The 14,251-nt window shown below is 38.5% G+C and overlaps 1 protein-coding gene across 2 annotated transcripts in view; it reads right to left on the reverse strand.

The window, feature by feature from the left end:
• Positions 1-14,251, reverse strand: part of brinp1 (bone morphogenetic protein/retinoic acid inducible neural-specific 1) — a 135,905-nt gene that overhangs the window by 37,140 nt on the left and 84,514 nt on the right. For both annotated transcript variants that reach the window (XM_018662484.1, XM_018662483.2), the window contains one exon: positions 9,412-9,581. In XM_018662484.1, the coding sequence (XP_018518000.1) occupies positions 9,412-9,581 (170 nt within the window). The remainder of the gene's footprint in view (positions 1-9,411; positions 9,582-14,251) is intronic.

The raw sequence follows: 14,251 nt of genomic DNA on the forward strand, positions 1-14,251 counted from the left end.
GACGTGCTCCTCAGTAACTAATTCTCCAAGCCTGGTAGTGGAGGATCTCTGAGGACCTTTTTTTTCCTGCCTTGCTCATATCATATTACATGTGGCTACAGTGTTACTGTAAGTCACATTAAAGGGAAAATGCACCCATGTTTGATGAACACATGTAGTAGCACATTTCCCTTGTATATATATAGAACATTTAAATCAGTACTCTTTGGAAAATACTTAAATGTGTCAAGAGTAAAAGTCATTTTTAATGTAATTCATTTGTTTTAAGTGATACTAAGAATTAGCAACTTTGGGGTATTTCTAATTTTAAACATGGCACCCTCAAGTGCGCAACTCGAGCAACACTGCATATAAAATCTGTCATGCTTGCTTGTGGCGAATGCAAATTAGACGTACACAGCTCTTAACTTGGCTACTGCAGACGGCAAAAATCTGGGTCATTTTGTATACACGTTAAAATTCCCCTACCTCACAAGAGGCTCACATGACTGGACTGTGAAATGAGAAACAGGATAGTATGGCTGCAGCTGCCACACTGCCACCACCCACAGCACTGCAGCATCATCAGGAAATATGCATATTGAACAGCAGTGTAAATCAGCCCCAGAGCAACTGTATGGATAGGTGACCTTGTGAGGGATGCAGTAAGCACACTCCCCTGTAGGAAGGCATGCATGAATGAATATACAGTAGACATGCCACAGTCAGACGCTCAGCCACGTGCGCACTCATATGCGGTCACTATGGCCTGCGAGCACATACACACACACACACACACACACACACAGTCAATTCCTAATCGTACTTCTTTCTGCATAATCACACTTTTCCACTGGAAGACACTCACACGTAAAATTGACATTTTCTTTCCATTAAAACACTCCATTGGGTATCTTATTTTCATTCCTAAATGACCCTCCCTCCCCCACTGGAGAGCTCCCCACTAGCTTGCAGCAATCAGGTTCAGTCACACCAAGACAAACAACCACATGTAATATATTTCTATCAGCAAGACACAATATTGTTCACAGTGGGAGGAGACCTCTCTTTGTATTGACTAGATATTTTTTGGTTTCAGAACCTAACTGCCAAATAATATATGTGGAGAAATATGATCATGTTCCTATTATTAAATGATGCATTTTTCCTGCAGAAGAATTACTGAATGAAGATAGAGAGATATACTATTGGTATCTGAGCTCTACAGCCCAGTGCTTGTGTGTATTGTAGTGGAGAGTATGGTGATGATAATGAATACAGATTTTGGCATAAGAATGACTGAAATATGATTTATGAAGCAGTAAAAATGGATAATACCTCAATGCTGAATGGCTTCTGTGATATTTTTTTCTGTTTAATAAAAGAGCTGCGATACATTCATGGAGATAAATGATGTACAACGGGAACCCCCCCACATACTGTACAATCTCATTACATCGTAACCCCAGGCCAGCTTGTTCAGTACTGTGGGTCTACTGTGTGCTTGTTTGTTTGTTTGTTTGCCTGATTCTGTACATGTATGCTTGCATGCCGCCATAGTTGTTTATGAGTGTGTATATTTCACACAAGGGAATGTTAGACAGACAAAGACAGAGATCACATTTATTTTACATCATCAATGTTTGTGTTATTTGCCACTTTGTAATGTGTATATTTGTTCTTTGCCTTTGTTCTAATTTTTATTTTGCGTCCTCATTACACTGCTGTGGTTTAGGAGTGTTTTTCAATGTGCGAGAGGGTGGCAACAAAGAGCATTTGTTTCAGTTGATGTATTTCTGGATAGGTGGGTCTCAGGTAAATAACAAGACTAAGGTTCTGCTGAGGGCGCCAGCAACACAGTGGGGATATGTCTTGGCTTTGATTAACGGTCACATGTAGCTAAGACCTCTTAAGCAGTGCAGAGGCTCAGGGAGACGGAAAGGGGGTATCAAGGATGAAAGGTTTGATAAATTCAGCCAGCCACTATGCACGTAGTCTATCAGTCCACACATTTATTGGCAAGCAATTGGATCTAGTCTGCACAGACGACACACATGCGCGCACACACACACACACACATGCACAGATAACTGTCTCTTGCTGTTCAAAGCATAGCTTGTGATGCTTTGGTTGTTACTGATTTTAATTACCACAGAATTGCATTTGACAATAAAATCAGAGCTCCTAAGGGACCAATTTTACATGTAACCTTAACAGCGCTCTCTAATGTGTTTTCAGTTTTCCACAGCACAGCATGTAGAACCTGTAGGAGTCCAATAACAATCAAACAATTGTTTGCATTGCTCTTCTGATGAAAAGACGACTGCGTTTATAATGAGAAAGCTTTGCATTAGGGCTTGCACAGATGTCTGATGTCATCAAAGACTGATTGTTATATGTCCTGCTGGCTGCCCTGATGTTCGCGTACTGCTGCCTCATTAGTAGTCTGATAATGACACAGTTAATCAAATAATGTTTGCAAAAATTATACACTGCATAAACTGTTTTGATATACTGCAGATACATATTTGTTATATCTTCGTTTAAATCATATAATGTGTTGCTGATTTGGATGTAGAATAGAGTTTGTGTGGTAACAACAAACTATTTCTAGACTTCAATTGTTTTTATAAACTAGATTTCTGTAATTACATGTGGCCAGTGTAACACTGTTTGAGTGTACAGTGTGTGGTGACAGATTTTTTGTTTTCAGATTTGCCCTACTATTTTTGAATTTACCGCATCAGCAACCAACATTAAATTTCTACAGAGAGACAGGTAACACCTTTGTTACTATTTTGTTTTGGTGTAGGGATAACTGCTATCCATAGGAAACAGTTCTGTGATGTCAGGCGAAGAGCCAAACAAAAGTTGGCGGCGAACCATTTGGGACATTTTGTTGAAGGGAGGGGGCATTCACCAGCTTGTCCCTGACATCTGCACAATATGCAGCCATCTCCAAATTACAGCCTCTTTTCTCTTCAAAATACAGACTGGAATACTGTAAAATAGCCCTGTTTTATTTGCTAATGCATACTCTCTGGGTAACAAGGGTTTAATCAACAAGGTTTTCTGACCACATTTATTTGTTTAATCTTGTTGTCGACAATATGAGAAGAATCTTACACAGTATAACAGAAAGCTATGAAAAGTAATTGGTTTTGTTGGTGCATTTTCCTAATTATACAGTATGTAGTATAAAACCATTTTAATTAGCTTTTTCTTTATATCTAATATGTTTTAGGTTTCCAAATGAAGCTAGTTTCAGTATTGCTCTACTAATTTATAAGAGAAGCAAGACACTATCACTGAGAGAATTAATCTTGTCAGATCAGTAGCTGTAAGTTGTCTACAGTTTAAAAGGTCTGACCAGTAATTTTGGGGGTGTTTGATCATATAATTTTCAACATTAAAATGAAGTTAATAATAATAGTATTTAAAATATGGCACAACCTCCAGAATCTGTACTTTGATATTTGCCACAGGCTGTTCATTATCACGACTGAAAATCTATCTTTGATGGAAAATACATAAATACACTCATTGTATTTAGTGTGAAGAAAAAGAAATCAAGATATTCCATAATTCTATACATTGCATCAGTGGGTTCATGTGAGGCCATCTGCATACATTTGCTTATTAATATCTGGGCATATAGAAATACTGAACAAAAGAAGGTTCTTCTCTTTGATCTTTGGGGGAACAGGAAAACAAAAAGAAGAATATTGACAGGGAACCATAAATATGGTCAAATGCTTCCTTTGGTTTGTTTTGTTTTTCTTCTTCTTTGTCCTCTTCTTCTCAGTATTATCATTATTATAAATCTATGTCTGTGAAATGCTATAAATGAAGTGGGCGAATGAGCAAATACAGTTTAAAAGCTGGAGAATCAGCTGATCACAAATAAATGCGTGAAACGATGAATCCCTGAGACCATAGTTACAATTGCCTCACAGAATATTTCAGTGGAACAAAGTGGTCCTGACTTTCAGCTTGCTTACTTGCAGACAGAAAATGTCTAAAACATTTCTGCAGTATTGACACGTGTTTTTCATCCTGATTGGAAGTTTGCACTCCAAAGCAGGTCTCACCGCCATACTGAATCAATATTAGAGGAGCAAAGCCCTTGTTCTCTGTGTTTATAGATCCATGCCTTCTGCTGGACTTTGCTTCCTCTGCACATTCTGATCACTGTCTGTCTGCTGGCGACGTGACCGGAGAAGTATAATTTATGCTGTCTTTATCTATAGTCAAGACACATGAGAACACAGTTCAGTGTCTTTGATGATTTTTGGTCACAGAATATCTGACAATCATGCACACTTTTTAAGAATATAAATAAATATTGTTAGGGTTAGAAAAATAAAAACTTGGTGCACATGATCTTCTGCTATTTTGAGCACTTTCACCATTAATTTCTGTAAATTCTCATGATGGTGCTGTCTGACAACATAATGATCAGTATGTGCAGCAATAAAGCGTCTATAATTTGAAGAATGTGATATTTACATAAACAATTATGTATGCCTCTATGTACCTTGAAATAATCTTACACAACTAGCACCAGGCTTCAAAAAGGCTTTGGGTATTTACAGGACATATGGATACAGCTCCCAAGGTTTATGCAATTCAAATCTTAGTATTTAATCATCATCATCATCATGTAGGCACAATATATGCTGTAAAAAGGAACCAAACTAAAATTTAACACTGGGCAAGACAAGACAAGACCTTGAGATTATATAATAATTTCATCTTAAGGCGTTTATCATTGATTTTGTTAATCAAATTACCACAGAGCAATTACACACACAGAAGCTGCAGCTTTTAGGGCCCATGGGGCAGTGGATTGTTTTGCCCAGTTGGTAATTAAGCCTAAAACTGTGCGTCATTACACACAGAAACACAATATGTCCCAGAACGTGACTTCAATGTATCGTGAGGCACCATAATAGGCATCTACACTTATACTGTGCCAGCATGATTATGTGTTCTTAAATGACCCTGTCCAAAGTACGATACTGGCGCAATGTAACAGCACATAAGTGTGCAGCCATTCCCACTGTACACTGCTTAGTTTATGCCTCATGTGTACACATCCCTGTTTGTTTCACTTGATGGATCAAACTTATTAAGCTTCTATTTTATCGTTTGTTAGAGGAGCAAGACACATCTATTTAGAGTTTCAAACAACTCATTGCTAAGTCTCGGAGGAGGCAATATCTTAACAGTGAAAGGCAAGCTATCTTGGATGCCTGCATTCCCATTAACTAACTCACTAACTCGCTAAATCACCGATCCATTTGCAGCCCTTTTCCCAAACCCAGACAAAGCCTCACCTCTTGACATATGCTACAGGTCCATCAGTCTTGATCAGCACATATGCAGTTCACTCAGCTTTGCAGTAACTTTGTGTGTGTGTGTGTGTCAGTGTGCAAACGCTGTATGGATACTCTCTCCTCTCAACACCTCCTGCCTTCCTTTTCCTGAGAAACTGACTCAGCAGCCACTGTCAGGTCTGCTTAATTTTGTCATGGTTGACTTCCTGCTACCTGGAGTCTCATCTGCCAGAGCCCCTTAATCCACTTGTCACTCACAACAACAAAAAGCTAGGAAGGTACTGCTTGAATAAAGACAGGGAGGTGGAGCATTGGCGGGTGTATGGGGAAGTTGGATTGGGGGCTTTTGTGCAGGTGCAGTGGCGCAGGTGCATGGCAGCAGCTGTGGCAGTTCTGGAGTTACTGTATAGAAAATCTCAGCACTCTTTGCAACTAATAACCAAGAAGCCGATAAACTCATTAAAAGAATTAAAATGCATCACTCCTCCATTAAAAACAATACTAAACTAATGAAATCACAGTAACTTGTTTCCACTATCAAATTTACCCAAAACATTTAACCAACGGTTCTGTTCTTTAACATCTATCTGCTTACTGCAATTAAAAATGCACTTTATCAATACTACTTTTGGCAGACCTACTGGCAAGTGGGGTATTAACCTTGCAGTTGTTTCGCCCCAGTAGCCTGGGATGAAGATGTGGAAAAGAGGATTGGCATGGAATGGACAGTCCTGAGGATGTTTGGTGATGTAGAGGGGAAAGATAAATTTAAATTAGTTTTCATGGATCTCTGTAGTCTGTGTGTGTGTCCAATATGCCTCCAGGATGCCTATGCTCCTGCTGATCTGCACTGCAAAAACTAGTAGTTTGGTTAGATCATCTACAAAAAAACAATAAAAGGCATTTTGATGTGTGCAGGCCTGTATGTTGGTATTTTACAGCAGCCTGGTGCTGATGCATGCATGATTTAAATAAGCTAGCCACGATAGGCTAGATTTCCCTAACTGCAATTTGTTTTATATGAACATAGATACATATATCTGCTGCATTCAGATGGCTGTAGGAATTATATGAAGTCTGCATGCAGTTATGAATAAAGGATTCTGATATAGCTCATTAATCTCTATCTCAGATGAGACTTACTGAAGTAATATTGAAGTAATTCCAGTAAAGTCTTCCATTAAAATGTTATTTTTGATGCTAAAAGTTTACTACGTTTAAAGACCACATCATCAAGCACCATTCCAAATATATGAAACATCCAACCCTCAGATCAGCTGTGTCAAATTTCATTAGACAGATTTTTAACCACATGTCAAAATGGTATTGATTTAAAAGATGAGGAAATTGAAACTTTTTAGAGGATATTAACTGTATCTATACCCTCACTCATGTACATATCAGTAGTGAAGAATTCAACTCATAAGACAGTGATTCCTACCTTGCGGTTGACAGGAACCCACAAGGAGTATCTCAAAGTCTCTCTTTAATAGTCAAGAGAATTAAAGAGAGATTTTTCATTGATATTTGCAAGACTTGATGCACTGTTGCAGGATGAAAGTCTATATGATCATGAGACATTCCAATTTCTCTGTGGTGCAGCCTATTTTCACATCTGCAATCTGCTTTCTGCTAAGAATTGTGTGATTGCAGACCCATGGAAAACCAGAGAAGTCTAAATAATTATGATCACCAGGGCTTGAAATTAACACCCGCTAACTCACTCAGTGTTGCTAAAATTTGACTGTGGCAGGTAACACAATTCTACCTGCAGCTTTGTTGGCTTAGGTTTTCAGACTCTCTCTCCATATAAACACAAAACTTTGGTACAGAGGCTTCAACTGTGTGCTCTGATGTGTTTTCTCCCACCCACTCCTTTTCAAACAGAACAACATCAAATCTTGTATGATTGTCGTATTGTTCATTTCTCAATTGTTTTTTGAATGTATGTTAGAGTGAAGGTCCAACTCTTTTATCCACAGCAAAATAGCATTTTGCTTGTAGTGATGTGTACACCAGTGCAGTGTGCCCAATTGCGAACATTTCCATTGTTCATGTTATTTCTGTCATGATGCAGCTGTAAATATATCATTTTGGGTTTTTCCTGTGATATGTTTGCAATTTTTATTTATAATTGAAAAATACTTAATAATGCTAAAAATACACTGATGCATTTCACAGACGGTAATCAATGCGCTATTGTTCAGGGTTATCTGGGTCCCTACGACTATACCAGGAGCATAACAGAGGCAAGCAGCCTCTGCTGCTGAACAGATTAATCAAGTTGACGTCCTCATACCACACAACATCCCACAAGCAGTACTGCATGCTCAGATTTACTCCAACTTATTTTTTTTTTTTAGTTGTGGTGCATGTATTGCCTCACAAACTGGGCGCATATGAGCAAGGTCATTGCAGACAAGGGATGTTGTCCTGGGCCCCAGGGTCCAGCAGAAGTATTTATTTGTTACACAGGTATACACATGGAATCATAATGCTTTTTGTTGCCAAACTGGTGTGGGACTGATTCACTATTAGATACAATGTGGGGTCTGAGTTGTTAAGGCCAATCATTTTAATATTTAGTTATTCTTGCAGTAAAGCTGTCTTAAGAGCTTTCATTTCAAAAACGTACGACACACACACACACACACACACTGTAGAAAAGCTAATTATATTTCTGACATAACATTTATGAGACTGGGTGTAATGACCAGCTGTGGCAATAGTTTGATCTGTGTGTTAACATGCCATTTGATAATGTGATAACATAACTAGTCTGCATCATTTAGTAAATAAATAAACAGTTTCTCTGAAGGAAGTAAAATATCAAAGCCCTTTTCAGTGAATTATTATTATTATTAATATAATAACATAATATATATAATAATTACTCTCTCAATTGATTATTATAATTTTTTTTTAAATAACTAACCCTAACCCTATCATAATAAAAGAGTCATTTTGTGTTTTGTTAGTAGACATCCAATTTTATTCCTGAATATTTTGTTTTTTTTTAAAAAAGTCACTTGATACAAAAGGAGTTTTAAAACCGAACCTAACCTTAATCCAAGCTGATACTGCCTCCCTCCTCCTACATGAAGCAAGAATGAATACTTGGTCTAATTAATGAAACACAGTCACAAGGGAGGGATTTTCCAAAAACTCTGGCCTATTTGGTTTTGCTTGATGTTATTTATATTCTACAATTGCATTCCTCAGCCCTCATACCTCAGTGTCCCTGGGCGAACAAGCATGCGAATGACCACAATTGGCAAGCACTTGCAGGCAGAAGGCTCGCACTGCTCACAAATCCACTTTCCTTTGTTTTGTTTTGATTTTTTTTTTTTTGTTGTTATCTGACAGCCCCAGACAGACAGAGGAGACTGTCCTCAGCAGAAAAAACAAGATAGGTCACTTGCTCAAATGCCTAAATCAATCTATGTGCCCTGTTCCAGTTTCTTATTGTTGATGGTTAACTTATTTTCAGCGCTTCCCAGAGGTAAAATGCTTTTTTTTTTGTTGTTGTTGTTGTTGTTTTTTTTGGGTGGTGGTGGGAGGGTGGGGGTTAAATTAGTTCTCATATGACCCTGATGAAATGAATATGCATACATGTTTAGAATCACAGAGACACTTTTATGTAGATGTCTGTTTTACGGTCCATCCTCAACTGCATTAGTTTATTTTCATTGCACCTACTCTTCTATAGAAGTACTTTTTTGAAATATGTCTTACACTAACTTATGCTTATGTAAATTCACTGAGATATACTTTGTATTTCTATGTTTTTGCTTCATTTATTTGCAGTATACACCATCTGTCTCCGAAGAAAGTGAAAGTGAGATTTGTTTTGTCTGATTGTCAAAACATGTTTGTGTGGGTACAATATGTTCATGTTTCCCTGACAGGCAGTCTCTTTCTAATAACTGTCTCATTAACAAGGGTGGAAGTAGCACAGTATATTAATGAAAATTCTTAAGATGGAAGGTTATGTATACAAAGAGTGTGACTTGGACACCAGAGACTGTGGAAGTGATAAAGCAGCACATTCATTGCATAAGAAAAAAAAATGCCATGTTCAATATGCACCAACCTTGATCGCATTGGTGGAAATCTGGATCTCATGCAGCTTCCTCATCGTGCCGTCACGGTCAATGAAGTATGACGAGGCCAGCTGATGAAGGGCTTCCACGTTCTGAGTAGCGTTGGCAAGCTTCCTGTCCAGCTTGTTTTTGGCCAGGTACATAGTCAGTGCCTCCTCTCCTACAGGTAGCATAAGGAAATGGAGATATGATTAGGATTATACTCCACGTGGTTAGTGGCTTGGAAGTGGAAAAAAAGTACTTGATGTACTTAAAGTGTTTAAGCAAAAGTAAAGTATTTGAGGTATCAACAGAAAAAAAAGATCTTTAGTTAAGGTGCACTGAATAAATAATGTGAGTGTACTGTCGATGTCTTCATTTGTGAGCATTGTCCAATTCGGGCTTATCTCGGCTGCCATTGGAGCTCTTAACACAAGAGATAAGTCAGAGGTCTGAAAACCAAGGCAAGCAGTTTTAGCTTGAGAAACCAGATGCCCCAGTTTTCCAGGAAAAGTCTCCATATTTGCTGCTTTATCCCCAGCTGGCACCATCCCCAGAAATGTCCCCGGATTTACCCCTATTGGGATGGCATTATTTCCATGAGAGGTCTAGTGATATAGAATTTTTACCTCAATACCACAGGAATTTCATCCTGTGGAGAACAAATATATCACATCCGCTATCTTTTCTTCCCTCTCAGTTACCCCAGGCAGGGAAAAGACAAATAGAATATAAACACCCAAATAGAAAATAACATTACTGATTGCAGAGATTTAATTAGTGCCAAGACAATGAGAAAACAGTAACGAGTACAGGAGGTGCTGCAGCTGGTGTTATAAGGATGTGGAGTCACTTGAGGAGGATTGTACCTTTTTTATCCGTAATGTGGCATTACCACTGTTCCATAGATTTTTTTTTTTTTTCCTTTTGACTAAAATTACTCATCTGCATTGCTGAATCAAATTACTGACCCTGTCTAGCGATACAGACATTGTCTGGAGAGGTTTTAAATTATATCTTTCTTTTTCTATTCCCCTCTCATTTCCTACTTTAAATTACAGAAAAACTGCCTTACAGTGTCAAGTTGTTGTGTCATAACTCAACCAGTCTGCACACAATAAGCTGTCAGATATGAAAAGAACTGAGATGTTGACAGATTCTCATCTGATCTTAAGAATTTGGCTGGTATTCTACTGACAAAGCTGTCTTGCAGAATTAAGCCAGACACACTCCTGATGAGCCATTGCTGTTGTTGTTGATGGTGGTGTCATTCCGGAGATGTTCAAATGTAGACTTGGGTCGACCCGAGGTAGAGATAAATTTGCCACCTCTGACGTGATGCGAATTTGAAGTCACTACCACTGTAATAAGGTCACAACTACTGTGAATATAAAACTGATTATGCACACACACAAAAAGAGATCAGCATGTCTCTAATCTCTCTCCATAAATAGAGTCCCATGCCCAGACTTAAAATCTGAGAGGTGAGAACTGAAAAGCCCAAACATGACCCTAATCTTATGTGCTGTATGTTAAGTGTGAATGTCCACAGGAAAGAGGGGGAGGATCATATCTACACTTAACCACTGACCTTTCAGTGTCTGTAAAGGAGAAGAATGTGAACGCTTAGAGCAATAACAGGACCAAATATTTACAGAGCACCAGGCAGTCACTCTGATTTGCATGTCATGTGTTTGTTTGTTGACACACTATGAAAGGGTTGAGCTGCTCACTCTCTCTGCATATCATATTTCTCCATCTTTCATTCCTACACGCAGAAAAAGATGCATAAAAAGCAAACACCAATTCACTTCCACACGCTCGCGCAACCTCTCCTTCGAAGATTACTGTTCAAATGACGAACCATATGCCCGGAACTTGTTCAAGAGCATGTCACATATGTTCAGGTTTCCAGCGCTGTGAATGGTTATGTGGCCCAGAGCGATGCTTTGGAATTGGTCACTTAACTTGTGGTGACCGTGACTAGGGGTGGGTAGCAGTCAGGGCCAATGTCTCATGCCTGGTTAGAGTACAAGCGCTGAGGGGACGAGGCCCCATTCTCTGACGCTGCCATGCTCTCTCTCCCTCGGGGGTTAGCAAAGTTACTTACACACACTTGACTTACACTACTGCACAAGAATAATGGTCCCACATTAAGCTCTTGATCCGCCCCCTTTTTTTTTAATCTCTACAATTTAGTGTGGCATAAAGGAGCTCTTCTGAACATAAATATTTTGTGGTTATTGCTACTGGTCAGGCAAAATCATTACCTCTGTGGCTTTAAAAAATTAATTTGTGTGCACCTCTCTGTAAGTAATACATTGTGGTACATTATTGCAGGGCACCTCACTGGCACTCTGCCAGAATTAATCAGCTCATGCAGAGCTTATGTGTTTAGTATTTAAAAACATTGTTCTGTTTCCCCATGAAATTAGCAAGTGTGTGTGTGTGTGTGTGTGTGAGGGAGTCTACTATATACTACACAGTATATATGCATAATTTGTGTGTGTGTTTGTGTGTGAGTACATGTCTTCCTAAGGTTGTGAGGGCATTTTTGCATTTAGAGTTAGAGTAGAATTAGGTGTAGTTTAGAGTAAGGGTGAGGGTTAGGCATTCAGTTGTGATGGTTAAGGTTAGTGTAAGGGAATGCATTGACAGGTCCCCACAAAGCCATTTATGTATGTATGTATGTATGTGTGTGTGTGCTCTTGTCTGACTATCTTTGTGAAAACCAGTTTAATACCTTGGGCCTGAGGATATTTTGGGAAAGTGAGGACACTGCTGGCCGGTCCTCACTTTCTGACAGACCTTCAAAGGGTAGTTTGCGGGTTAAGAATTGGTTTTAGGGTTGAGGGTAGATTAGGTTTAGTTTAGGGTTAAGGTAAGGTTCATAGAATACACAAACAGATACAGTTAAGTTTATCAGAAATTTTACTGCTTTATTCTTGTATGCACGTTGTATTACAAGTTGTATTATTTAGATAAATTTGGGGGACAGACCCTGTTGTTTCAGCATTTACAATAAAAAGAGAAAGAGGAAAAAGATGTAGAGAGTAATAAAGCCAAGCTAGGTAGCTAGGGTAATATATGGAAACTACAGACTTTGTTTCTTTATGGTAATCGCAAAAACATGTAATAAACATAATAAATATATAGTCAGCGGTTGTTGTAATAATTGCCTCTTGAAAACTGGTGAATAGGCTTTCTAAAATAAAATGCATAATGACTGCATACATACAATACATTCAAATAAGCAGAGGAATGAAATGAGCCAATTTTCTACTCAACTATAGATTGCTCATGCTTAATGCAAGAGATTTTTCAATGCCAAATTATCCTCTGTACTTTCTACATTGGCAGCAAAACAACTACAAAAAAAAGTTTCAAGTATAATGTGGCAAAGGGTAGTGGTGTTGACAGACTGTGTAGTCTTCCACTACAACCCAAGGCACAGTCAGAGTTCTGCATATGAACTCTAGCCTCAGGCTTCAGTGACCACAAGTCATTTCAATAAACTACCTCTTCCTCTTCACTGCTGAACACATTAGACTGTTGCACTGAAAAGGTCTCTGATCCAGTCATAGGTTGTGTATTCACAAGAGAGTAGGTGGGCAAATTAGTTTTCAGAGCTAAGATAAAGTCCCACCTACATGTGACATCTTTGGCTCATCAAAGAAAAAATAGATTTTTTGCAATCTTAAAGTCACACTATGTAACTTTTGAGAGAAAAAATGACACATTCAATCTCAAAAAATTGAAAACAAGAAATGATGAGAAATAAAATGCAACCTTCCTGAACTGAATATGTCCAATGACTCATCATATTACTGTTACACTGTGTATAGCATTGATTGTCTTGCCTTTATTACTTGTGGCACTTGTAAGCATGTCTTTTTTTTCTTTTTGCCCTCTGTAGCCCTACGCAGGACAATGCGTTCCAAAAAAAAAAAAAAAAAAAAAAAAAAAAAAAGCAGCTTTTGTTGAATGTAATTGCAGGTCTGTGCCTCTGCTCCCCAGTGCATTTTTGCATTGCTTCTCTGAACTCAAATGCTCTAGACCTTTCTGTACAAATACCAACAGAATTCACGGTGAAACAGCAGTACTCTTACTCATAGCAGAAAACTGATTTCAAACATATGAGGGAGTGGAAATGACAGATGTGCTGAAATATGCCACTCACAGCTTCAGCAAAATGCAAATCTGTCCTTCACACTTTTTTTTCATTTTTCTCAAGAGCAATACCTTCCTTTAGCATTTATTTACAACCTAGGTTGTGCAGCCTTGGGCACAAAGAAATGTTTGGATTTGTCAATAAACTCAAATCTTCAGCATTGTTCTCAATGGCTGCAGGCAAATCAGAGATGTTAAGCATCTGTGTCAGACTGTTTTGATGTGTTTTTCAGTTTTAGCTTCAGAACTCACTTAAATTCTGGAGCATCGACTCGCAGCGGTGGTGCCTTTTGTTGGGAAATCTGAGATGTATTTGTTCTGTTAAAGCTTCAAGTCTCCCACGCGCAGTGTGCAACCAGGATGCAGTCAGGTCATACGATGCGCTTCAAAGTACACATCCCTTGAAGCCTCCGTTAAAACATCCACATATCCCAGAAACTCAGCTTCAGGTAGTATGAGGTAGTTAAAATCTTCAGATAGGAGACGAGCAGCAGGTAATTGATAATCGCTTTTCAAAATGTATTCAGCACACAGTGTCAGTCAGTAGACTGACAATCTTCCTTTTCTTAAACACTTACCCTGACAGTACCACAATACCATATTTCTACATTTTTAATAATTCCAAGAGCTAGAGTTTGGAACTAGCATTGTCCAATTGGCAAACACAACTTGAGTTTAAAG

Source organism: Lates calcarifer, linkage group LG9 (genome assembly GCF_001640805.2).
Source record: "Lates calcarifer isolate ASB-BC8 linkage group LG9, TLL_Latcal_v3, whole genome shotgun sequence".
Classification (NCBI taxonomy): Eukaryota; Metazoa; Chordata; class Actinopteri; family Centropomidae; genus Lates; species Lates calcarifer.